General features: G+C 39.6%; 1 protein-coding gene across 1 annotated transcript in view; it reads left to right on the top strand.

Annotated features, from left to right (window-relative positions):
* Nucleotides 1-2,120: 2,120 nt before the first annotated feature.
* The window catches only part of HSPBAP1 (HSPB1 associated protein 1), a gene marked incomplete at its 5' end in the record, with an annotated part of 34,029 nt that continues 12,046 nt past the window's right edge, over nucleotides 2,121-24,103 (top strand). The window contains 6 exons of the mRNA XM_074547878.1: nucleotides 2,121-2,308; nucleotides 8,170-8,246; nucleotides 10,014-10,199; nucleotides 15,726-15,910; nucleotides 19,678-19,814; nucleotides 22,931-23,102. Coding sequence (XP_074403979.1) covers nucleotides 2,121-2,308; nucleotides 8,170-8,246; nucleotides 10,014-10,199; nucleotides 15,726-15,910; nucleotides 19,678-19,814; nucleotides 22,931-23,102 — 945 coding nt within the window. The remainder of the gene's footprint in view (nucleotides 2,309-8,169; nucleotides 8,247-10,013; nucleotides 10,200-15,725; nucleotides 15,911-19,677; nucleotides 19,815-22,930; nucleotides 23,103-24,103) is intronic.

The raw sequence follows: 24,103 nt of genomic DNA, 5'->3' as shown, positions 1-24,103 counted from the left end.
GCCTCATTATAATGTAGCTAAAGAGATTTGAATATTATCAGATGAAATGCACATATATTCAGGCAAGCAGAAAGGTTATTTTCTCTCCTGGCCCATAACTTTCACGTCTCTGCATGACACCTGGATCCAGACTGTGATACAGATGCCCATGCAGGTACTACTTTCCTGAGCACAATAGTGTGTCTATTGGTAGGTGCCTTCATTTCCAACCTACAAGCTCTGAGGTGGTTGTGTGACCATATTCCTGCCTGTCAGCCTGTGTCTGACCTAAAACATTCAGGAATTCATCTTAGGAGGAGTTGGTTGCCTGGAGCTCTGATAGACTAGTGGTGACAGACAAAAATTACATGGCTGGGGCTGTCCTTGCTTCCAAATGCTCCTGCATCCCTGAGGCAGGCCTGGTGGATCTGCTTGCAGGTTGGCACCTGCAGTGTGCCAATTTAAGATTGGCTTATTAATATAAACTGAGGCTTTGGTGGTTCGTTGCCACCTTGGGGCATCTGCAGAGTCTAGTTCAGCTAAAACACATCTGTCATGTAATGTTGTGCTCAGCAGTCCAGGAGAGCATCCCCCCATGGGGCAACCCCCAGTTCCTAGCACATTAGGAAGGGCCATTTGCTCTTTCCTGTCACCATGGTTTTGACAGATTTGCCTCCATGTGACATTCCTCAGAGATTCAGTGAATGTCAGTGTCCTCTTGGTTCTCACACGTCTCTCCCAACAGCTCCTAATGTCACAGATACAATCTTGTCCTTTCTTGTGTCAACTCATACCTTGCAACGTGACAGGCAGCAAGTCATTGCATACCTCATAAAGGTTAGAAGCATTTTGGCACAAATGGGCAGAACCCAAAATTAATTCAAAGATTGAAAAGTAGTATTTTGCAGATTTTAAAAATTCCTTCCAGGATCTAAAAAAAGTTCTCTTTACCAGGGATTTCCCTCAATTTCCAGACTTCAGCTGGAATTATGACAGTGCAGTTTCAGAGCTGCCATAAACAACACTGGTGTAGCAGGGGTGTGTAATGAGTGAGTTCTTTACACCCCATCTTGAAAAACACCTCTGAAGGTGAGCCTGTGAGGTGTGAGCCAATCTTGTTCTTCCTTCCTTAAGTTTTGACATTGTTTCTATTCTAGTTGCTCAGGAACAGGTTGGTTGAAATCTGCTCTGGTTTGGGCACCTTCCAATCTGTGTATTCATTCAGCATATTTTCTTGCCTTCCTTTTTTATTGGGAAGTATGTGAACTCCAGCTCTAATGTCATACAACGATTTCCTGGTCCTTCAGGTTTTACAGTGCTTCCTTTTTTCTAGTGTCAACAGGAAGCAAAAATACAGACCAGACACATCTTTAGCTTATGAAAGCTGAGCAGTTTTATTCTTAAATTCAAACTTCAGTGTTTTCCAGTGGGGAATTCATTCATACCTTTTGATTGCAGGCTGTGTATATTCCCACTGCAGATTGACCATTGTAGTGCAGATGATTCCAGGTTTGTGCTGAGCCAGAGCCCATTGTAAGATTCTCTAGGGAGAGCTGGGATTTTCCACCTTTTCTTGTGGAGTCTGCCTTTGTGGCTGGCTAATGAAAGACATGTCACTGGATTGATTCTCTGTACACCACACTGCAGGTTCTTTAGTGCAGCTCTCAAAAGGAATATGCAAAAGTCACATCTGACTTGGGCTTTGAGCACATTTAAAGCATTCTGTGCTCCATTTCTGCTTGTCCTGCCATTCATCACCTCCTTAATGATGAACATGTAAGTGATGATTGTATCTTCTTTGAGGGGGAGGTGGAAGCTACATGATGTCTTTCATCAAGGTAATTTTGTTGGCTACTTCCCTACCTCACTTAGCCTTCAGGCTCCATGTCTTAGACATTGTAGGGAGTTTATATTGGAACTCCAGCTCCAGCAGACTACTGCCCCTGTGTTGTCTCATTTTATTCAGGGCCACCATGTGCAAGTAACCGCAAATGACATCAGTGGAGTATTTTACACCCCAAAGTTATGTTAAGGAAATTCATTTCCAAAGACTGATGGTTCCTGTCTTCCTGAAAACCTGAGAATTATGCAAATGAACTGAGTCACAGGATGTTAGGCTTGAATTGGGAAGTACAGGGTGAAAATCTGCACTGTCTCCTTGTGCTAGGACTGCCTCAGTGCAGCTCTCATTGTCTCTGGTGCCAGCAAGGAGAGATAGTCATGGTGCTCTGGTACTGGTCTGTCCTTTGTGCCTCTGGTGCACGTGTTTCTCATTTCTTATCAAACTGTGCCATTGTTCTCCTGTTGTCTTACATGGAAGCAACAAGGGGTAACTTAATTACCTCTCTGCTATAATTAACAATGTAGACATTAGGGAGTTTGTTTGTGTTGGTCTAGTCAGGTTTAGCTGTCATACCGTAGGTATGCTGTGAGCTCTGCAAATGAGTTGTCTGAAGACCTGATTGTCTGGATAGGTGTTTGGGATCAAATACATATTGAGGACAAAAAGCTCACAAAACGTTGTTTGTGTCTTTGAAAATGTCACTCTAACATGTAATTTCATATAGAAAGAAGAGGCTGAATAGATTATTTCTTTGTCTGTGCTTTTCTCAACAGGGACATATATGAATAAAGTTTAAATATTCTATGCATTGTGATCACAGACACAATGAAATTCTTAGGAGTGGATATAGTAGCATGAGATGTTGGGTTCTGTAAGAATATTTTAAAAAAGAGCAATGGTAAGGTAGTTTGGATGTCTTGGTATAAAAGTAAAACTTTAACCTTTCACAGTTTTATTATTTCACTAATGTTCAGGGGGTCATCTTAAAATTCTATGTAAAATTCATACTTTTGAAGACCAGACATAAAAGACATCATTCCTTCTAATACTTGTATTACATCAGACAATGTTGAGTGATATTAATGTTTAAAAAGAATATGAAAATATTGAAACTCTTCTACTGTAAGGAGTTTTCCCTATTTGCTCATAGGTTGAAAAATACTGAGTTTTGGTAGATTTTACATATTGCAAGAAACTTCCAAAACTCCAAAGCAGCAGCACTGTCATAGTTTGTTGTATAATTAAAGGTCACCTTCAGTCTCCAGAAATGCAGATGCAGCTGATTACAACAGGAGTTCATGGAGATCTGAGTAGCAACTTGGGCCTGCAGTCCTTGATCTTCTCTGATATTTAGTCTTGGTGTTTACAGATACAGAAACTTTGCAGGCAGTTGTTATTTGAAAAAGAAAAGATAAAGGAAATCTCTGGAGGGAAAATGCTGAAGATACGTTGACATCACTAGCAGCAGTTCACTGTATTACAAAGTTGTGAAAAGGCTGTGCTTTTTCAGCTAAAGAAGAGTTTATGTTTAATAGTTATATTAAAAACCAGAACTAACCATGAACATGTTAAGGTTGAAAATTAAATTAGAAAACCTTAGTAGTTCACATTTTTGTGGGCTGTTTTGGTCAAGTGTATTGTTGACATTATGTCAAAGTAAAGCAACATTTTTACATGAACCTATATGGTCTGGGTCTATATGAACCCCTGGATTCAAAATATGCACTGTTAACAGTTTTTCACCATCAAAATTCATGTTGCAGCATGAAAATCTTTATGAATAAAAATAGGAATTTGAAGCAAAGATTAAAGGCATTTCTGGTTGTTTTAGCCATGCTGAAAGAAATTGAATGATGTAAACAATGGAATAATAGCCATGCTTTTTCCTTAGTATTCCTATAAAAATGGCAGTCCCTGAATCTAATCCCTTTATTGTGCATTCTAGAAACTGTTCTTGAGGTTCACATGGTGGGTCTCTTTCAAGTCAATAATTCATGTGATTCAAAAACTTCTTATATTCTTTTAAAGTATAATTTCATTCTGACAATTAATTATACCTCTAATTGACTTCGTCATTAATCATAATTTGTATTCTGTGCAGTATGATGGTGAACAAGGTCATGTATACTACCATCAAAACTCCTTTGAGGATCAAATTCAAAAGGCTCCATTGTATTAATTACTATTTATTAAAATAGCTTGTAGGGAAAAAAAGCATGTATTTTGAGAATACTGTTGACTATTTACTACATAGCTTATGGGGAAATAGTGTAAATGAAAGATTTAGATTCTTTTTTTGCTGCCATTTTGAAGTTCTTGTCAGTCAAGTTTGCAGGACTGAACAATAATGAAGTCACAATTGGTTACAGTTTCTGACAGTGAATTTTATACACTGTATTCATGTATTTAAGAGTAGTGCTTTCATATGTACTACTGACAAGGAAAAGAAAAAGAAATACAAATAAACTTTGCTTATAATATGAACAAATTCTTTTTTTTTCTTAGAAATACACACATTAACTTCCTGACATGCCGGTTCCCTTACCTTCAATTATAATGCTATATTAGCATTGAATTTTGTATTAAATTTTCTGTTTATTAGCAAATGTCAGAAATGCGTGTCAGTGCTGGTGGGCCACTGGGAAGATGCGGTTTGGCTACTGAATTTCCTCAGTAGCAGGTGTGTGTAATTCACACCCCACAGGCTAACAGAAAGGTGGAATTTTGGCAGCCCAGCTTAAGGAAGAATAGTCTATCATTTTATATCTTGGTGGAAGGTTTTGGTTAAAGACCACAATCTTTTCCTTCTAGCATTTCTTCTGCTGGAGGAGACCAGAGGAACTGAGGTCATTGAGCATTCAGTTCATGAGCTGAAAGCCAGCAGGCCTGCATTCTGAACCTGCACGGCAGGACGGAGGAGAGGCAGCAGGCAGGGGCTGGCCAGGGGGTCAGGAAGAGCTCTCGAGGAAGAGCCTTAGGGCATTTAGGGGAACAATTTCCTAAACGTATGCTTGAGATGATGCATTGAGAGCGGCGGGGGGAGGTCCCTCCCCTGCTCCCCCCTAAGGAGTCTGGCAGCAATTCCCGTTGCTTTATCGGAAGGACAAGATGAGGTTTGGGCATGGCTCCCACCCCTGTCTTACTTCACGTCTGAAGTCACTTCAACTTCCTGTAAGAAAAACTGCAAGATGCTCATCCCTGCCACAGGAGTACTGGAAACTGAGTTCAGATTCCTCATTCAGCCTCCTTCTCTTCTTCCTTTGGCTGCAGGCTGCCACAGTGAGCCCAGGCTGCCAGTCTGACAAGTGCAGGCTGGTCTGTCCAGAGTCTCCATGCAACTGCCACCTGTCCTTCAGTAACCAAAGCGCCTGCACATCTGTGCTAGCTGCCACCTGTCCTTCAGTAACCAAAGCACCTGCACATCTGGGGTAGCTGCCACCTCTCCCTCAGTAACCAAAACACCTGCACATCTGGGGTAGCTGCCACCTCTCCCTCAGTAACCAAAACATCTGCACATCTGATGTGCAGGTAGCTGCCTGCTGGCTGTGTGCATTCACAGCATTAACAACTAATAGCAACAGCAATAGCTGGCTGGCAGGTAATACCTAGATGTTGGTGCAGCCTATCCTGAAAACTACACATGTATATTTAGAGGCATTCTGTTTGCCCAGAGGAGGCTGATTATAGTGCCTAGTGTTGTAATCACATGCAGATTATTTAAAGTTGGTTTTTTAATTTACAGAATTAATGTACTGTGAAACCATTAAGTCTGACCTCCAAAGCAAGTCACTTATAGTCACTTATATTTGGTTTGGGGAGTTTGCTCATCTTCCCCTGTACCTTCTCTTTTCTCACTCTGGGTTGTTGAATAGGTAAGATTTTGGAGGTTAGGTGATTTTTATTGACTCACTGGCTGCTCTGTATTAATGTATTAAAAATGTAATTTTTTTTTATTTTTTTTTAATAAAAGAAGTAAGGAAAAGGGAGCATTACAGATTTGCTAGAAAAACAATTTGATGATGCATGTACCAAATACATTACCAGGATTTCCTTGTATTCCCTATTTTAGAAAATAATTTTAATACCTCTCAATTAAATTTCATATTTAAGCAGCAGGGTGTTTTGGCAGAAGCCAACTGCCATGCACTAATGAACTCTTATAATTTGCTAAATTATTTTAAATGAATGACAGTACATTTAGCTTTTTAATGACTGTTCATTTAACTTCTGAACAACTTTGATCAAGTCCACTTTTAGTTAGACTGCCTGCTGTGCTAAACTCTTAATTCCCAAACCCAACTCAGTTATTCAGAAAAATTGTTAATCAGAAATATTACATTATTTTCTGTTTCAGAAGCACAAAGTCTACTGGAGACTACTTGGCCAATTCATTACTTTTCTTTTACCTGCCCTCAGTGCTAAGTCTGGATGAGGCTTAATGTTTGACAGTACTTTGTGTAAAGACAACTGGAGAGCTTTCTTTTTTTTAATTGGGAGATCTCTATTTTGCAAGGTTTTGGCTTTCTAAAGAACACCTGTGTTTTTTGCCAATTATATAAGCTGCCACAATTACAAAACTTGAGCTAAAACTTGGTTCATTTTTTCAGTTCCTGGTTGGATTCTGTACATGCCTTGGGTAAAGTCAAAACATGAGACAAATTATTCCTGCTGCCTTTTGTACTGTGAAGTCACACCATTTGTTGAGCCTGATAGAAAGAGCTAAGCTGAAGTATTCCTTTTCTCTTGTGGATCAGAGTACAACTGAGAAAATGAAGACTCCCACAGAGCTTTTCTTTTTCAAGGGAATATGCATTTCTATTCTCTCCTGCTACCCAATCTCCCCTAGGAATTTGATATTTAATGCCCAAGATGTGCAATGGATATTTTTCTTCTTTGCTACACATTTTATATGTTCACCTTTTACTTGTGCACATCTGTATCCAAACTGTATGTATACTTATATATGCTACACAACCTCAGGTTTTGTCTTGGACTCAATTACCATCAATCTCAAGCTAAAAAATACCAAGAAGCAACAGCCCAGTTTATAAGGTTTTTGTGAAACTATGATAAGAACAATTAAGGAAATTATTATTTTAAACTATAACTCTGCTAATCTCTCTTCAGATCTTCTATCTTCAGATATCTCTTTTAATTACTTTTCCCCACTCCTACAGCATATGGTTTCATCAGAAATCTCTGTTGGTCTTGAGCGGAGTTCTCAAAATTATGATAATATCTATTTGCTGTATTATATGATATTTACTTTTTATCAAGTGTCTTTTCTCTAGCAGGCACTTAGATATGCATGACAAGTGTTACAGGGAAAGAATTCCGTTTAGCTGACTTGTTCTCACCAAGAAATATACAAAGGCAAATCAAGACACAAATTCTTCACACAGATCTAGCAAGAATCTGCATTTGTCTTTGCAAAAATCCCTAATGTATATTTGTTTAAGTCTTTAAATTTTCTAAAATGTTTCAAATGCCACTGTGCATTATATGTACTGTATGTGATTATCTATATCAGGAGAAGATATATACTTATTTAACAAATATTTTAATACTGTTTGAAGATAGGAATTATTAGCATCTTAGTAAGACAGACTCTTTCATTTTTTCTTGATTTCATAGGGAAATACATTTACAACTGAACATGGTGACATGACAATCATTCAGTAGAGGAGAGGCTATTTTACCTAATTGTGGTTTTTTGTTTGCCAGTGGCCTGCTCTCCCAGTAGCTTCAGCTCTGAGCTTCCCACTGTGTGTGTATGCCCTGTGGTTAAAACCTCACCTTACAAAAGCATGATGTGCATGTGGAAATCACATTAGAAAGCCACACAGAATCAACAGTTGGGGTTCAAAGAGCCTTCCTGTCTCTTCCAGTAAAATTTCTGCTTTTGTAGTACATCCCAACTGTTCACTGAAGTTACAGGATAAACCTGAAACTTTTGCAATAAAAGTCAGCTTTACAAAATCTTCCAAAAAAGTGTCACCAGTTTCTTGCATTTATTTGCATTTACATCCTCTAAAATACTTAAATGTAGTGCCCTTAAAGCAAAAAAAAGCCCTGAGTAGTCAAAAAGACAGCCATGCAGTGATAAACATGGCCTAAGCAGAAGTGATTTCATTTTTATGAGCTGGAAAATCTGAAAGGTAGGTAAGGCCTGCCAGCTCCCACATGGTGAAAGCACCTCTGTGCAATATTATAATTGCCCTGGTGAAAGACAGAAGTTGTATAAACCCCCTGGGAGTGTTCAGATGTGGACCAAGACTTGTGTTAGCTCCTGACCAGAACTGCTGTGAATAAACATGCTGAGCTTTCCCCTCTTGCCGTGCCTCCAGGCAGCTCCTGGTGGCTCAGAGCACGTGCCCTGTGTCTGCAGATGGCCTTTCTGCCTGCTCTGGAGCTGCTCCCCCAGGTGTGCCAACCTCTCCTTGGGAAGCCCAGAGCCTCCTCAGGGGTGGGGAAGAGCATATGGTGAGCCATACGGTCCCTGGGAGGCTCCTTCTGTCCTGCTTGTGTCAGCTGCTGGGTGTGAGACTGAAGGCCAAGTGTCAGAGACATCCCTGTGTCACAGCAACACCATCCTGTCAAGTGTTGCTCTGCCTAGGAGAGCAAATGTGGAAAACAAACCAAAATCCAAGCTCCCTTCTGTCGTCTGCCTTAGGAAAGAGAAGCCATTTAAAATTTTTATGTTCCATGAAGATGAAATATCAGAGGTCTTTAGTTTTAAAGCTTCACAACGGAGTTTTCATGAGGGAAAAGTGAGGGATTTGGTTTCCCTGAAGTCTGTGGAATAAGAGACCCATGACTCTAGGAAAGCCCAGCCCCAATACCTCCCACTGAGTTTGTGCCAAGATAGCAGTCTAATTTAGAAAACCAAAAAGCACAGCTACGTGCTCTTGAAAGAGGAGGGACTCAGAAAAGTTGCCAACAAGATACAGCACACAGCATGCACAGGACACCTCTTACTCCTGTCATTCCCACTTCAGCATTCATAGATTTATTTTGGATTTTTGTTGCATTTAAATTAATCCTGAAGAACTTTTCTCAGTGACATTGTTCCCAGTGGGTCACCTTGTGTTTCCCCCAGCTGGCTCCACAGGGTTGCCCCCTGTGCCACTGGGTGGTTCTCTGCTAGCTCCCGTACATGGGGAGGAATGACAGGCAAAATTAGTACCCAGAGGGAAAGGAAATTTTCTTGGCATGTATTTATTTAACTCACTGTGTAGGCCAGACCATCATTTGACCCCTATATACAATGATTGAATTGAATTGGTTTGTTTGTTTTAAATAAACTGCTGGAAGTCACAAGGAACCATGTGTATCAATTCAGTATGTTAAATCTTAGCCATTATACAGATAAAAATTCTGGATGAGTTAACTTCAATAGAGGTTAAAATAATGAATGGATTTTTTAATGATCTGAAGCTGTAGTCCACCTCTTCTGCTCTACAGAGATGTCATTCCTTTTAAAAAACTCCAGATTTTCCCTCTGAATATGTCCCTAAAGAAAAGTTGTTCTGAAAGTGCTGAGTTAATTCAAGATTGCCAGCATTTCAGTTTGACAGTTTCAGTGGGACATATAAATCTCTAAACAGCAAAGGAATAAATGGAAATCTTGGGTTAGTTTAGTTCTCAGATTGGCATCATTTCCTTTTTCTAAAATTCTGTTGATGAAATTTTAAAACACTTCAAAAATACCTACTGATTGGTTGTGCTACTGTTCCTCAGTTTAAAGAGAACACATGGAGAGCCCGTTTGCTGCCTCTGACAATACACTACCGTTTTGGAAAGAATCCCATGCAGAAAAACTGCTATTCATTAAATTTATGTTCTCTAAACTCTGAACATTATTTGCAAGTTTGTTTTATTGTTAGCCTATTTCTAAGCAGTTTGGCTACAGTGCTATATTGCCTAAGATACAAGTGAAAATTCTAAGCATGTGCCTATTTTTATTTTTTGCTTTATATTTTATGTGCTAATACAAAGCTTTAAACTTTAATTTAGTTCTTCCAGTCTTTGCAGTACAACTTTGATTTTTAAAAAATCTACAAATATAATAAAACAATCTGTCATAAACAAAGGAGGCCTTAGTTATTATTTTTTTCTGTCCCATGGAAGATGAAAGGTAAAACTTCATGTATGATAAACCATCTCTTTTTTTTTTTTTTTCTTTACATAGATGAAGATGTCAAACCATTTACTCCTGAGAAAACCAAGGAAATTGTGATGTCTCTACAGCAACCTGCAGTCTTCTGTAACATGGTTGGCAACTGGCCAGCCCTGCACTGGAATGTGGAATACCTTTCTGCTGTGTTGGAGGGAAAGAAAATCCAGTTTAGGCTGGGCCTGAAGACAGTGGATTTAGGTGAGAATGAGGTGGACAGGCATTAATGTCACAAGTCTCTTTTCCAGGTCCTGCAATTATCTGCCTTTTCATTATAACTGTTCTTTCTCTAATGTATTGCTTTTCATTGCAGCCTCTGTTTTTAGGAATGGGATCTGGTCAGCAGTAGAACTCTCCCTTCTCTTTCTCAGGTGTTTATTCCCAGCAGGAGGTGTGGTGGGTTACACCAGCATTTAAGAACCAAGTCTCTCAGTATTCCTTCCTTGCTTTGTAGTGTGTGTGTTTGGTCCTGGTCTTACACATGATTAGATTGTTCACATGAGCTGAGCTTCCATATCCATAAGCCTGACTGTGTTAAGGAATTAGCTAAATAATTAGCCACACTTGGGGTATTTATCTGTATGGTGGTAATTCTCACCTTCCTCCAGAGGTTTTTAAGACTTAGGTGATTTTCAGTACTTTAAGGTCCTGTGATGGAAGGCATGATGGAAATATAAAGCATTAAGAAAATCATTTGACACCAGTGCAGTAATTTCACTGCTAACCCTCCAGGTTCACTCATACATCTTGGAACATGCCATGGGAGACAGACAATTTTCCAACTGGATTTTAAATACTACAACTTCATCTCTGTCTGTAGGCACACAGTAGGGTGTCCTTGGACAGACTGAGTTTCATACCATGGGGGGAAGACAGAAGAAACATGTTCCATCTGCTGTCTACTTGAAAGGTTCTGCACTGCTTTATCCCTGCCCTTTACAGCCTTTGCCCTCCCAACTACATACCAAAATACATTTTGCCATATACTTTTTCCCTTCTGCCTATAAAGTACCTTGACTACCTTTAGGATCTTTTTTAACCCTTAAGCCAGAAAAATCGACTTTAAAAATATTTAATATGTCATAGTCTTTTAGACCCTACCCAGCTGTTCTTTCTGTAGTCTTCTAACCTTTTTCAGTTGGACTTCCTCTTTCTTGGAATGCAGAGTCTGCACAAAGACTCCAGATGAGGGTTTGCCAGTTCCAGGGAAAGTGGTAGGATTACATCATACTATCTTACTTAACACTGTGAAATTTGCTTTCTTCACAGCATCATGACCATGTTATTTCATGTTCCATTTTTGCAAGAGAAGTGATGAAACAGAAGTGTTAGAGGGAAAATGGTTGGCGTGTTAGGATTTCAAAGCATTTTACCAGCATGGATTAATGATTTCTGTGCCATTCCTGGGGGGGACAGATATTATTTACTCACTTTCTACAGATGGGAAAACTGAGGTGTAGAATTAAAACCTTGGTACACATCTTCATAGCAATATCTCTGTAGTTCAGTGAGGTACCACCTAATTCTTGCACTAAGTGTGAAATGCATCCCATTGCCAATAGAGAAGGTGTAGCATATATATTTATATATATTTTATATATATAAATGATATTTTCCTTGTTGCCTATATACCTTGTTACCTTATACCTTGTTAACATATCTGAGTTGTAACACACAAGGCCTACCAGGTAAAAGAGTAGTTTTGATCCTACTCTCCATTAATTAGTAGGCATTTTTTGAGAACTTGATGGATGTTCCAACTGGCAGAGTTTCTGATGGGACTGATGGAGTGTTATGTAGCTAAGTCACAGATTGATGCTACCAACTGAGTAGATAAGAGTCATCACTTAACAATAACTTGTAGTCACTAGAGATACAGAGTGGATTTAAATTGGAATTTATATCTTGAAGCATCTAACTGCATTTTGCTTTTTCTTAAAGGCATTTATCCCTGTGCAGCAATCAGTTTGCCTCCAGGAGCCTCCATTATGTGGTAATGTTGGTTGGAATTGTCTTTGAGGAGATTGGTACAGCCTTCAGGGGTTATATTGTAACTGAATGAGACCTGTGATGCCATAAAAAATTTTCAATATAAGAATATATTAGTGAAGCCATTATCCAAGCCATCTCAGAGTCTGAAATAATGTAATACATTCCATGTGCCACTGTCATTTGGAAGGTGGTTGATATCACTATTGCATGCTTAAAACTACTTTTAATGAGGGCCTCTCTTTCTTATTGTTCCTGCTAACTTTCCTGGGTGAAATGGAGCCAGTCATCTGCTCAGAGAGAGAACAGAATTTGTATTTTAGAATACAACTAAAATTGCATTGATCTCTCTCCCTCAATATTCCTTCCATATCCACAAGAGGTTTATTACCTTAAGACTAGGTGGGACCTCTCCTACTATGGAATTGGAAATGTAAAAGAAAAAATCCACTCTCCTGCTTAAAGGCACATCTGGTGACACTCTGAAATGGCAGCTTCAGAATTTCTGAGGTTATTTAAGTGAGGTTCATCTGGAAAACTCAAAATTCATGGAGATCTCTTACTACAGCAATTCCTCATCTTTCTTTAGTGCCACATCTGCATCTGGATGGGTTTTCCAAGCTGAAGATTCCTTAATGTACAAAAGTGAGAATTGCAAATGGGGCAACTTGGTGGGAGTTGCAAGGATTTTATATTTCCTTTTTTTACTAGTTTGTAACCTCTGAAGCATACCAATGTGGATGGCACATTTGAAATATGGAAAAATGTGACAGCTAGCAGTATTTTTTGTATATATTATTTGTACCTAAGTGTGTTTTTTATAGTATTCTGTCTGATTACACAAGTTAAACAGTTTGTGTCCATAAGAAAGGAAAAAAACTATAATCAGAGGACTAAGCATTGACAAAAGATGCCTTCAAAGACAGTACCAGAGTTCATTACAAGAACAGTGAAGATGCTATTAATCAGGAAATCCCTACCCATCTGGTTCCAGCCACACTAAAATATTTATTTTTCTGATGTGGGATAAGGGATAGACCAAAGCTTCAGAAGCTTTGCTTCTGACAGAGAAAATGTGGCATTACTGCCATTGTGTCTGATGGCTACCTGGAGCACACCAGCACAAAGTAAGAAGAAAACTTACACAGAACTGACTTCTGTATGCAGCCATTTCTTGTTTTGACCGTTTTTGGTGGTTGCATAGTAAAATGAATCAACAATGAGTTTACTGTGAAGAAGCCAGAGAGAACAAGAAGCTGCCATGCTAATCAGTTTCTGAGTCACAGGATCTCTGGAGGATGTTTCTCTCACTGACGCTGGATAGAGCTGATGCTGTCAGATGTGCAGTTGGATGGGAAAGGGCTGCAACTTGACCATCTTGCCAAGAGGTTTTATCACTAAGGATGGCAAAAGAATTGAGATCTCTGAGGTTTGTTATAGCAGGAGATTGCAAAGGTGGCTGCAGAATCAGTAGCTGAATAGGAGGCTGAAATACAGTACAAATAGTGTACACTGATAAAATGTTGCATAAAGCTGAGATATGAAGTGGTTATTGGACTTGGATGTGCATGGCCAGGTTCTTTTGTTTGTGAGTATGCCTGTGCTTTGTTTTAGTATGAAGTGGCTATTCCTTGCTTGGATTATTTAATTCCCCAGCAGCTGTGAATAGGGGTTTGATTTTCTTTAAAGAAAGGAGAAGATATTTCACTTGCATTCTCAATGGAGTTTTAGGTGTTTTCTAAGGCTATTACACCTTTTTTGTCTACATTTTCCTTAGTACACATTGCAAACACTCTGAGAAGAACAGATGTTGGCAACTGTCAGAACCAAACCTTAACTAAGGAGGAGAGCTGCTTCTCTAAAACCCACTTTTTCCTTCTCTCCTTCCCTCCAATTTCCATTTGTGGTATTACAGGAAAGAGGAGGACTGTTATGCCTTCAAGTGCCATGTCATCAGACAGAACTGGCAGCCTGCTTTAGACTTGCATAGCTTAATCTGCAATTTGTCAATTACAAACACCCTCAGCTTAAATCATTAAGTATTAGCAAACTGGTTAATAATGTTGTTGCTTTCTGTTGCTCATTGCTAACATTTTCACCCTTGTTGCAGCCTACAACCTACAAACCCATCTAAGCAAACTGTCTAGATTGCCCAAATGTGTTTTTTATTACTATTTATTTTTCCATAACCACCCACACCTTGGTACTGAATAAGGTATCAATCAAACCAAGAACCCTGCCCTGAGGAGATTGTATTCTACAAGATAGTCTTGCCTTTCATAGTTGGATTTTTTTTAAATGAAACTGAGTGAAATATGCTGTGAGGTAGAAAGAGCATATTTCTTGCCTTTAAAACATTTGCTTCTGAGTTATCTTGGAAAATATGCAGTGTCCTAAGAGTGTCATGAAATGAAAAAGTGTCCTCTTTTTTTCTCATGAAAGCAATACAGATATTGAGACACCCTCAGTAGTGCCTCTTTTGTCTAATCTTTCTGTCAGACACCTTATAGTAAAATGATAAACATTGCATTAAAACCTGGGTATCGGGAGAGGGACTGCAACACAGATATGGGATCCAATACAGAGGGTTTGGGTTGTGATTTTGTGACTTGCAAGTGATTTATATGTCTTGTATGCAGTCGTTAGGTAGGGAGCCCATCCACTGACACTTCTAGGTAATGATTTTATAGTAGTGGGAAGGAAACCACTACCTATGCTACTACAATGGAAAATAATAGTGATAAAGGTTTGTAAAAGCTGTATGAGACTCTGTGAGAACTGCTGCAGTAACGAAATGAAAGTGGTTAAGAACCAAGAGCTGCTGCTGCACAGCTGTGAAAGGATCCCATTTCTGTGCAGCTCTCTGCAAGTTACACAAGATTAAATTGCAGCTCTGTCATTGTCATTCATGCAGGCTGCAGTAATTTTTCCTCAGTAGTAGTTATAGTAAAGTAATATTTTTTTTAACACTGGATAAGTCTCTTTGAAGATGGCACAATTAGTGGTGGCAGGAAATGAAGATCTGTGATGAACTGCAATTAAAATATTCTGTGATGTGGGTACCTTACAGGCCTTCCAAGTGACCTGACCTTGAGCTGAAAGGCTGTATCAGTCAGCCTGACCAAAGCATGCTGGGAGCAAAACCCTGCTGGTAAACACTTTCTGTGCCTGCCAAGGAACACAGCAATATGCTTTTGTCAGCCCCAAATGAAAAATAAGGGCACACAGCATTTTAGATGGATCATTGGCAGCATGTGTGTGGCTCCATACCTCACTTTCTATGCATGACCACACTGGCTTGGTCACTGCTTCAGGGAAAGGGTAAGATGAGCATGTCCATCTGCATAAATCTACGGAGACAAAATAAAGCATACAGAAATACTTGATGTGCACATTTGCACCTCACACTTAGGAAGGGAGATGAAGCAAAGCTCTTTAGTGAACTTGGGTGTGTTATTGAGTTACTGTGCTGAAGAACAACACTAACTGTTGGTCAGTTTTTGTCTCACAGCAAGTTCAAGGTAAGAGCCATTCAATTAAACCTTAATGAAAAAGCAATAGTCTCACACTTTACTTATGAGTTAGGTCATGAGAACCATTTTATTGACCAGAGTCAGGCTACCTAGTCAGATTTGTATCTGATGTTCCATTTAACCATAGCTGAGAGAACCTGTATTATTTGTACTGGTTCTGTGCTCAATGCTCACGTAATATTTGATTTTTCTTTTGTTGCTCTAGTTCCCCAGTTTGAAACCAGTTGTAGCTATGTGGAAGCTACACTTGAGGAGTTTTTGACTTGGAGTTGTGGGCAGCCTTCTTGTCTCTCTGGACCATTCAGTTGTTACGATTACTCCAAATACTGGGCTTATGCTGACTACAAGTACATTGCCAGGATATTTGAAGACAAGCCAGAAATTTTCCAGGTAAAACATTAATATTATCTCTTCCTAGTTGAACCATTGCAAATTATCTAATGTAGCTTCTCTTGCTATCCCTCTCTGCTCCTTTGGCCACTTATTTTAAAATTCTGAAATAAAAGGTATTAGCTCTCAGGCAAACTGAAATCTGCCAAGTGGCAGCCATCAAAGTTCTGAGTCTCCTTATAAATTTAGAAACACCACCCCAAGTGACAAAAAATAATTACCAGCCTGGCATCACTCTCTTCCCATTTAGGCCAGATCCACCTTACACCCAAATGGTGCCCAAATGAACAGCTCCACTCAGGAGGGAGGATTGATGGCATGTATTTCATTGTAGTAACAAGGCTGTAACATGGCTTTGCTCCATGTTTTGCCTTGTGGCTCATTTTCTTAAGTAGCTTAGCTCCTTTCCTTAATATAATTAGATTAACTGTTTGTGAGGAGGAGAGATTCTGTGGAGGCAGTAAAATACAGGAAGTAACCTGTCCATGGAAGTATGCAATTACCATACACAGTAGGACACAGCTACCCAAGGTATTTCCTTTTATTTTCTCTGTGCCTATCTCCTATTTCAATGTCTTGCTTCATCTACATTCCTGCTACTTCTCCTAGCAAATTGTAAGAGGGCAAAATTAAGTACAGCTACACAAAAGGTATACTTCTTCAAAAGATATAAAGAGTAAGTAAAGCCTTATTCATTTCTATACTTTGAAAGGGGAAAATGGAATCATAATTCCCTGTAAAATCACTGTATCACTGGGGTGACAATGAATATGAACTGATAAGCCCCCTCAAATTAATTATTTCCTCAGAAAGCATTTCCCATGTTCCTCATATGTATTTTATTCTTTTGTGCCAGTAAAACTGATGTTTTTCAGTGATCAGTCTTTTTTCAGACTTTCAGACTTTTCTGACTTTCCATTGGAAGGTAAGGATTGGGCACAGAGATCATCTTACCTTTCTTTCTCCCCTTCCCTTCCTGAGCACACTGAAACATAACCAGCATCACATAACATTGGGCTGGTTTGTGTTGTCTGAACTAAACTGGGAGCTCCAGGGATGTTTCAGGCTTCCCCAGATCTTTGCATAACTTTCTCTGTGGTCCTGCCTTGGTCTTCTCTTCTTCTGCCTCCACAGACACCATTTCCATGTGTCTTCCAGCACAGGCCAATAGCAGCTCTGAAGTCCTGAATATCCTTCTGCTTCCTTCACACTTGAAGGAAACAACAATTTTTCCACTTTTTTCTTTCCCTTGCCCCCATTCAAGAACAAAGTTGAGGCTCCAGGAGTTGCATTTCTGTGCAGGTGCCATGCCACAACCTGATCACCTGACCTAACACACAACAGATTGTACTGCAATTTTAGAACAGACACACGTAATGGTTAGGCCATGGATTTTTTTGAGAAGTAGAGTCTGGGAAGGAAAGACTTGGTGGTGTTATGCAAGCAAATATGGTGTGTGTCATCTGCCATTTTCACAGGCATGGGAGAGAAATGCATCCATCAGTTCCACACTCGCATGGCTTTTGAAACACTGCTACACAATTTATACCAGCCAAAGGAGTTCTTTGTGGAAATTCTTGTGTGAATTTGATGATAACTCATTTTTTTCCTTCTAGATTTTATTTAGATTTACGTGAGGGTATTTGAAGGGGAAAAGAAGGCCAACTGCACTGTTATTTATAGTGATTAATAGGGCCATTTAGAAGTTGTTTGAAATTTAGATTGCACTGTTTATCATTTACAGTTGTGTGGGCTAAGGTAATGATTCCATTATTCTAATCTATGAGCAATATCTAGCATCTTACATTTTTTGTTCAGTTGATATTTCATTACAGAATTTGAGATATAAATCAGGAGCAAGATACATGCATGAAGTTTAAATAGAAATGAGACCTTTTAAAGTGACATACGGGTACAGATTAACTTCATTATAAGCAGCAAATGAAATAAATATATATCACAAGTAATGTGCCATCTGTTATGGTTGGAACACCTTTTAGTGCATTTCTTCTTACTGTGGCTTTTTATTGTAGAAAAGGAACCCAGTGTGACAAGATTTCAGTAATACTACCAGTTCCTTTTCAGTTCATTGGTTAAAAACTATTTTACCCATAATCGCTTCAACTATTTACTACAGCAGGAGCATTTTCAAAAAGTTCTTTTAAATCTGATATTGATTATGTGTGCTTTCTTTTCACTTAAATTGTAACAAAATATAAAAACTATTTAGGTGTGAGATTAAAGTGTAGAAATGGTGCTACGCTTAACTTTTTCACTGAAATAGTTGTATTGAATTTCAAATTTTATGCCTGCTGAAATCTATAGAGGCAACTTTTTCTTTTTGATCTTTTGCTGCCTTTGACAAATGTTTATATTACACTTCTGCATTTTTTTCAAATGATATCTTTAAAATCAATAACTCTGAAATTCAGAATCTTTAGCAACACCTAATTTTTGGGAAGGCTATCGCTCACTTTGAGGGTCTCCTGATGCAGAGTCGTGGTGAAGTCATCCTGATCATGTCTAGCTGTCGTTTTGCTCATCCATAGATCTTAAAAAAGGATAGTCATCCACCTGTCTGCAAGCAGCAAGCTTACATACTTAAATTAGGACTCCTAGACTCCTATTTTCTCTTTATAGACAGCAGAAAGAGAGAGGCTTTTCCAAGGCTTGATTGAGAGTGCTTTGACTAGAGCAGGAGCCAAGATTAAATTAGGTTCCTAAAGTTAGGTGATGTGAATGACCTCAAAGTGCTTTACTGAAATGGAACAAATACCATTATCTTCCTTTTCAAGATGGGAAAAATAAAACTCAGAGATGAAGCGATTTGCCCAAGACCATCAGGAAGCCAGAAATTTAATCTCTGTTTCCTAAGGCTCAGTCTGGGGCTCCAGCCAAAAGGTGCAGGTATCTCTGGCCAGTATTCCTCAAGTGCTTTCCAATAAACAAATGATCAGACCCTGCAGGTGGCAGGGAGAGCTGTAGATACATGGGAAAGCTTTATCCAAGCTACACAGAACCATTCTGCAAACCCCCTGCATTGTCTGAAAAATGCCTCACTGTGCCTCTTTCCAGCTGCCAGCCCCAAGGGATGGCCTGTGGGAGGATCAACAGACTGGAAAGATCCAGCTCTGTGTTCATAATACAAGTACACCTGTTCTGCCCTCTCTTACCCTGTCATCAAGTTGTTTTAAGTTCACTGCCTCTGCAGTTGCAATTGTGTCCATTAAATAATAAGAAACTTAACCTGGCATAACACTGGGTCACAGATGGGGTAAAGTCTGTGTTCCCAGACTACATGGAGAAAGCTGAAATAGGAGCAAGGAGAGAGCAAAAATTCCACGTAGATTATCAATTGTTTGGAAAGGGAATAGGGATTTTTCTTTCCTTCTTTCCTTTCATTATCTTTTTAAATGCCATACATAAGAATTTTTCTAAAAGCAATCCTGAGCTTGGGTGGATGGTTAAGGGTGGAGAAAGATAAAAAAGAGTGTTTGAAAAGAAAAAGAAGCCCCATGTGGCCATGAGAATTTGGGCAGCCCTTCTGTAGAGCAAAGGAGTAACTTGAATGATATGAAAGGTGAGGATGAGAATTTTGGAGGAAGGGGAACAGACTGTGCATGCTCCAGAACCCAACCAGGGAAAAACAGCTGCAGTGGCTAAAGAGTGATGAGCAATGGAAGGAGAAGACAGGAGACTCTCAGAACTAAGGACAGGATGTCAATCAGTTCAACAGCTTACATAAATAAACCTTTTTGTTGCTGCAGGATGTAAGGTGGTCTGACTTTGGTTTTCCTGGAAGAAGTGGAAAAGAGAGCACACTGTGGATTGGTTCTGAAGGAGCAAACACCCCCTGCCATTTGGACTCCTACGGCTGCAACTTAGTGTTGCAAGTACAAGGAAGGTAACAAGTGCACATACCTACAGTAAACACAGGGGAGAGCTATACTGTGCATAAAGTTAGTTTTGGACTCTTTTTAGTATTATTTCTAGGTCCTGATTATTTCAGTTTTCTGAGTTCTCAATGATTGAAGAGCATCATAACTGTTCTACAGGATATGGCAGAACTTCAGGGCATTCTGGAGTTGACACAATTTTATTTTCTAGTCTGTGTGTAATATGGTCCAATTATAAACACTTGCATTTGCCTAGTAGTTATGAATTCAGGAATTTGGAATTAGGAGATAAAAGAGTTAAAAATAAAAAACCCCAAACAAAATAGAAATAAACTACTTTAGACTTTTACAATATTGTCTGTGCAAGAGCCTCTAATAGCCTGCTAGAGTTAATTTAAAAGGGGACCATCAGGATGGGAGCAGCCAGCTGTGAGCAAAGTTGAAAGGGACATTTGAGGCTCCAAACTCATTTGGGAGCATGTAGCTGTTGCTGTATCTTTCTGCCTGTTTGCATGCTGTCTTTGTTTTCTTTTCGCATTCTTTTTTTTTTCTCTTTTCCTTACATATTGGCTTCAGGGTTGGTGGGGTTTTTTTTGGTTTTGGGTTGTTATCTATTATTGCTAGAGTAGTCCTAGAGTAACAGAACAAGTTGAAAACAATTTCTATGTTTGATAGTATAGAGTGGAAGGAGAAATTTGCTAGGGGTTTTTCAATGGGAATAATTACTCTGCCATTTTATAGAACAGTAAGACTGTGGTGGTGGTGGTGGTGGTGGTGGTGGTGGTGTGATTAAGGTGCAGGATTGGAAGTCAAGTGTGTTGCCTTTTAGCTGGGCAGCATCACATGCTGACTGGCTTTAAGGACTGGGGTAAATGAATTTGTCATCATCTTATCCCTAAGAAGGGTAACTCTGTGTAGGATTTTCATTCATGTTTGCAAACAGCCTTGAGGTCCTTGGGTGGATGTGCAGCAGAGACATTCTAGAAGCCTCCCTCAGCACTGCTGTGCTGCAGCCAATCCTGTAGACTTCAGATCACTTGTGCATTGAAGTCCAGACACTTTAGTGTATTCAGGAGCCAGAAATCTCAATGAAAACCATGAGACTTAAATGCCATAATCTTCTAAGGATCCACTTAAATAGTGGGTGTACTAAATAAGTACAGTGATGTAGCAGACACAATACCTGCCAAGCCTCTTTGATCTGTACCTTCAGATGTTGAACTCAAGCCAGAGTTCCAGCATCATGCAGCAATTCTGTCCACCTTCCCAAGGCACTTCCTCCCCCTCAAGTAGACCAAAATCCTTTTTCCTCTCAGGAAAAGAAATCCAAAGCCCTTACACAGCCTGAAAAGACAAAGTTGTTTTCTCTTCAGAACAAAGCCTGTAAATAGATTGCAAACTTCCACAAGCTTGTGAATCCTGTGCTTCTTCAGAGCAGAAAGATTCCCTTTTGAGACTCACAGACAAGACAGGCTTTGTACCAGAATATAAGCTTACGCTAAACTTAAATAGATTTGCCTTTGCAGGGAAGCCAGGGACAGCTCCTTAGCCCTTTGTTGCTATCTTGAATTTCCTCCTTGCATCCCTTAGGCTTCTTAATTTTTTGCTTTATGATATTGCTTTGCCGTGAGCCTGCAGGATTAACCCTGAGCCTCCTAACCTAGTCATTCTCTGCCCCTCAGAGGATCTAGCTTGGAGGGCAAAATAAAGTTGCAATAAGGCTTGAGTTTCAGGAGAAGTGGTTTTATGCTTGCATCCAGCAGTTGCTTTGGTAATTACCAAGAAATATCAGCAGCCTATGGCACTTGCATCTGTGCTGGTCTCTGTAGTTTCTGACTATCTCTTCTGTTCCTGTCTCTTTTGGTTTCGTGCCATTTGGTTGCTTTGCGCCCATTTTCAGATCTGTGACTTAGAACTGACAACCAGAAGCAGTAGACAGAATTCAAGAAGTGAGTGCCAAGGGAAAGGAAACAAAGAAATGCCCTTTGTAGAGTCCAAAACAAAAGAGAAGAGCTACACAAGGGCTCCAGCTGTGCTGTAAAGTGCTGTCTTTACTTTTCCATTGCTTAGTGTATTGGTCATGTTGCACTGTTTGTCTAGCACCTCTTAAATGTAATAAATTCTCTTTGTGTATTCCTTCTGGTTATTTCTATCACCTAAAGTACTGCCATTTAAAACTTCTATTTTTAAATACCATATGTACCTGCTAAGATATTTAATTTATGATGCCCATAAAACTGGCACCACCAGTTCTGGCATATTCTTTTTTTTCTCTTTGATCTGGTCTATGTAAGTGAAATAGAGACATTAGCTCCTGAGGACAAAGTGTGGTCCCAGCTCTGCTTGGCCTTTGCACTGTGGTGCCTTCCTGTGCTTCTTTGGGCATGTAGGAGCAACGTGGCACATGAGTGCTCTCATGAGCAGAACAACCCCGTCCTGCTCCACCTTGCATTTAGTCACACCAGTAAGTTCTTAAATGCACAACCAGCCACATTTTCCTCATGTGAGACTGATAACACAAAAAAATACAGGTGTTTAAGGATACTTATGTCTATGGATGTATCTGGTTTTTATTCATTCCATCTTTGACATAGAAACATCAAGGTGATTTTTAAGAATGAGGGGTTCATGACTAACAGCCATATAAGGAAACAGAAGATAATGTCTACACCCTTTTGCTGTTGCCATCTTAAACACACAATGCCCTCCTTTCAAAACAAATACAGATTTTGAAAGCTTTTCATTCAGTGAACAAAAATACATTGTCTGTAACAAAACTATTTCTTCTAGTTTATAGAGCAATTTTTAATGCTCTGAGCATCTGTAAATGCTGCATGTAAAAAAGAGGAAGAAGAAACGAGACGGGAGAGGTTTTTTAAATTTTATCTGCCTTTAAAAATGATTGGTGAGAAGCTGTAAATCTTCTCAGTTAAAAAATTAAAAAGTAGAATATTTTAAAAACACTTTCAGGAGACAGCCTGTAAGCACTGGCTGTGTTCTCACTGCGTAGGAGATTCACACAGCGAGGCAGATTTATGTTTTATTGAAAACCTTGCTACTGCCTTTAATTCTTTGCTGCAAGTGACACGCACTGAATACATTTTTGTCTTCTCTCTATTTTCAGGAAGAGATGGCACCTCTTCCCACCTGGTGACACCAGTTTCCTTTATCCTACCAGGATCCCTTATGAGGAATCCAGCATATTCAGCAAAGTCAACATTGCCAACCCTGATCTGAAACGCTTTCCCGAGTTCAGGAACTCAACAGCCCATGTTGTTACCCTCAGTCCAGGACAGGTACCACTTACATACAAGCTTCACATTACTTAATATGCTATTTAACTGCCTAATTAAGGGCTAGGAAACCTTAACAAATTGACTGTGGAACTTCCTTCTTCCTCCACTCCACATTCAGACCTTACAGATTTCTCTCAGCATACAAACTTTCTTCGCTGACAGTTGTTTGCTTCGAGTTTTTAGTACAAAAGCTGCAGACATTTGGAGAGCTATCAATCAGCTGTCTGATTCATAGATCAGAGTTCAATCAGCTGCCTGATTCCATACAACCACCTGTCTTGCAGCCACCTCAAATTTGTCTGCTTCAGAACTTTCTTGAACTCTGACCTGTCTACTACTCATGACAGCAGTATGTTCCATAAAATGCATTTGGTTAATGAGTATATAGAGGTAGCAAAGGAACTAATATTTTGGTAGTGAATAGCCTTCACCTGTTGCTTTAATAAATACTTTAATGATGATACTTGCTTTTAGAGTGCACACCATTCACAGGTTTCATGGTGCTTTCCAGGGCTGTGAGGGTGTTTTTAATCCTGCTTTACCGAGAAGGTTCAGCTGTAAGTGCCTGGCCTACAGTCACACAGGCAGGCAGCAGCAGTGTGAGAGTAGGGCTCAGGACTCTTGATTCCCAGTCTCCTGCTGTAAATAGTGTCCTTCTTTATTTAATCAGCAAGGTCTGCATTTGGAGTCTGAATTACCCTTTTTCATTTGTTCAGCCGTGCATGTCCTGCTAAGGCACTGCTGTGCATCTCAAACTGTCAGGCCCTTCCAAAGGAATTTTGCAATGGTCATTGCTCAGACAGTGGAGTTGCTGCTGCTGGAACCCTTTTGCCATTCTCCTACCAGATATTGTCACCTCTTTTGACCTGCCAGCTCAACAACTTCTATGAGCATTCCCCTGTCCCTAACTGGCAAACCCAGCTGTCTTCAACAATTTAAAGAATGGATTTTTGCTAATTAAGTTAATTCTAAGGAGGCAGAGTGGGGCAGGATAGTAGCTT

The sequence above is a fragment of the Zonotrichia albicollis genome, chromosome 10, assembly GCF_047830755.1.
Source record: "Zonotrichia albicollis isolate bZonAlb1 chromosome 10, bZonAlb1.hap1, whole genome shotgun sequence".
NCBI classification, from domain to species: Eukaryota; Metazoa; Chordata; class Aves; order Passeriformes; family Passerellidae; genus Zonotrichia; species Zonotrichia albicollis.
This window is presented reverse-complemented; position numbering and strand designations above follow the sequence as displayed.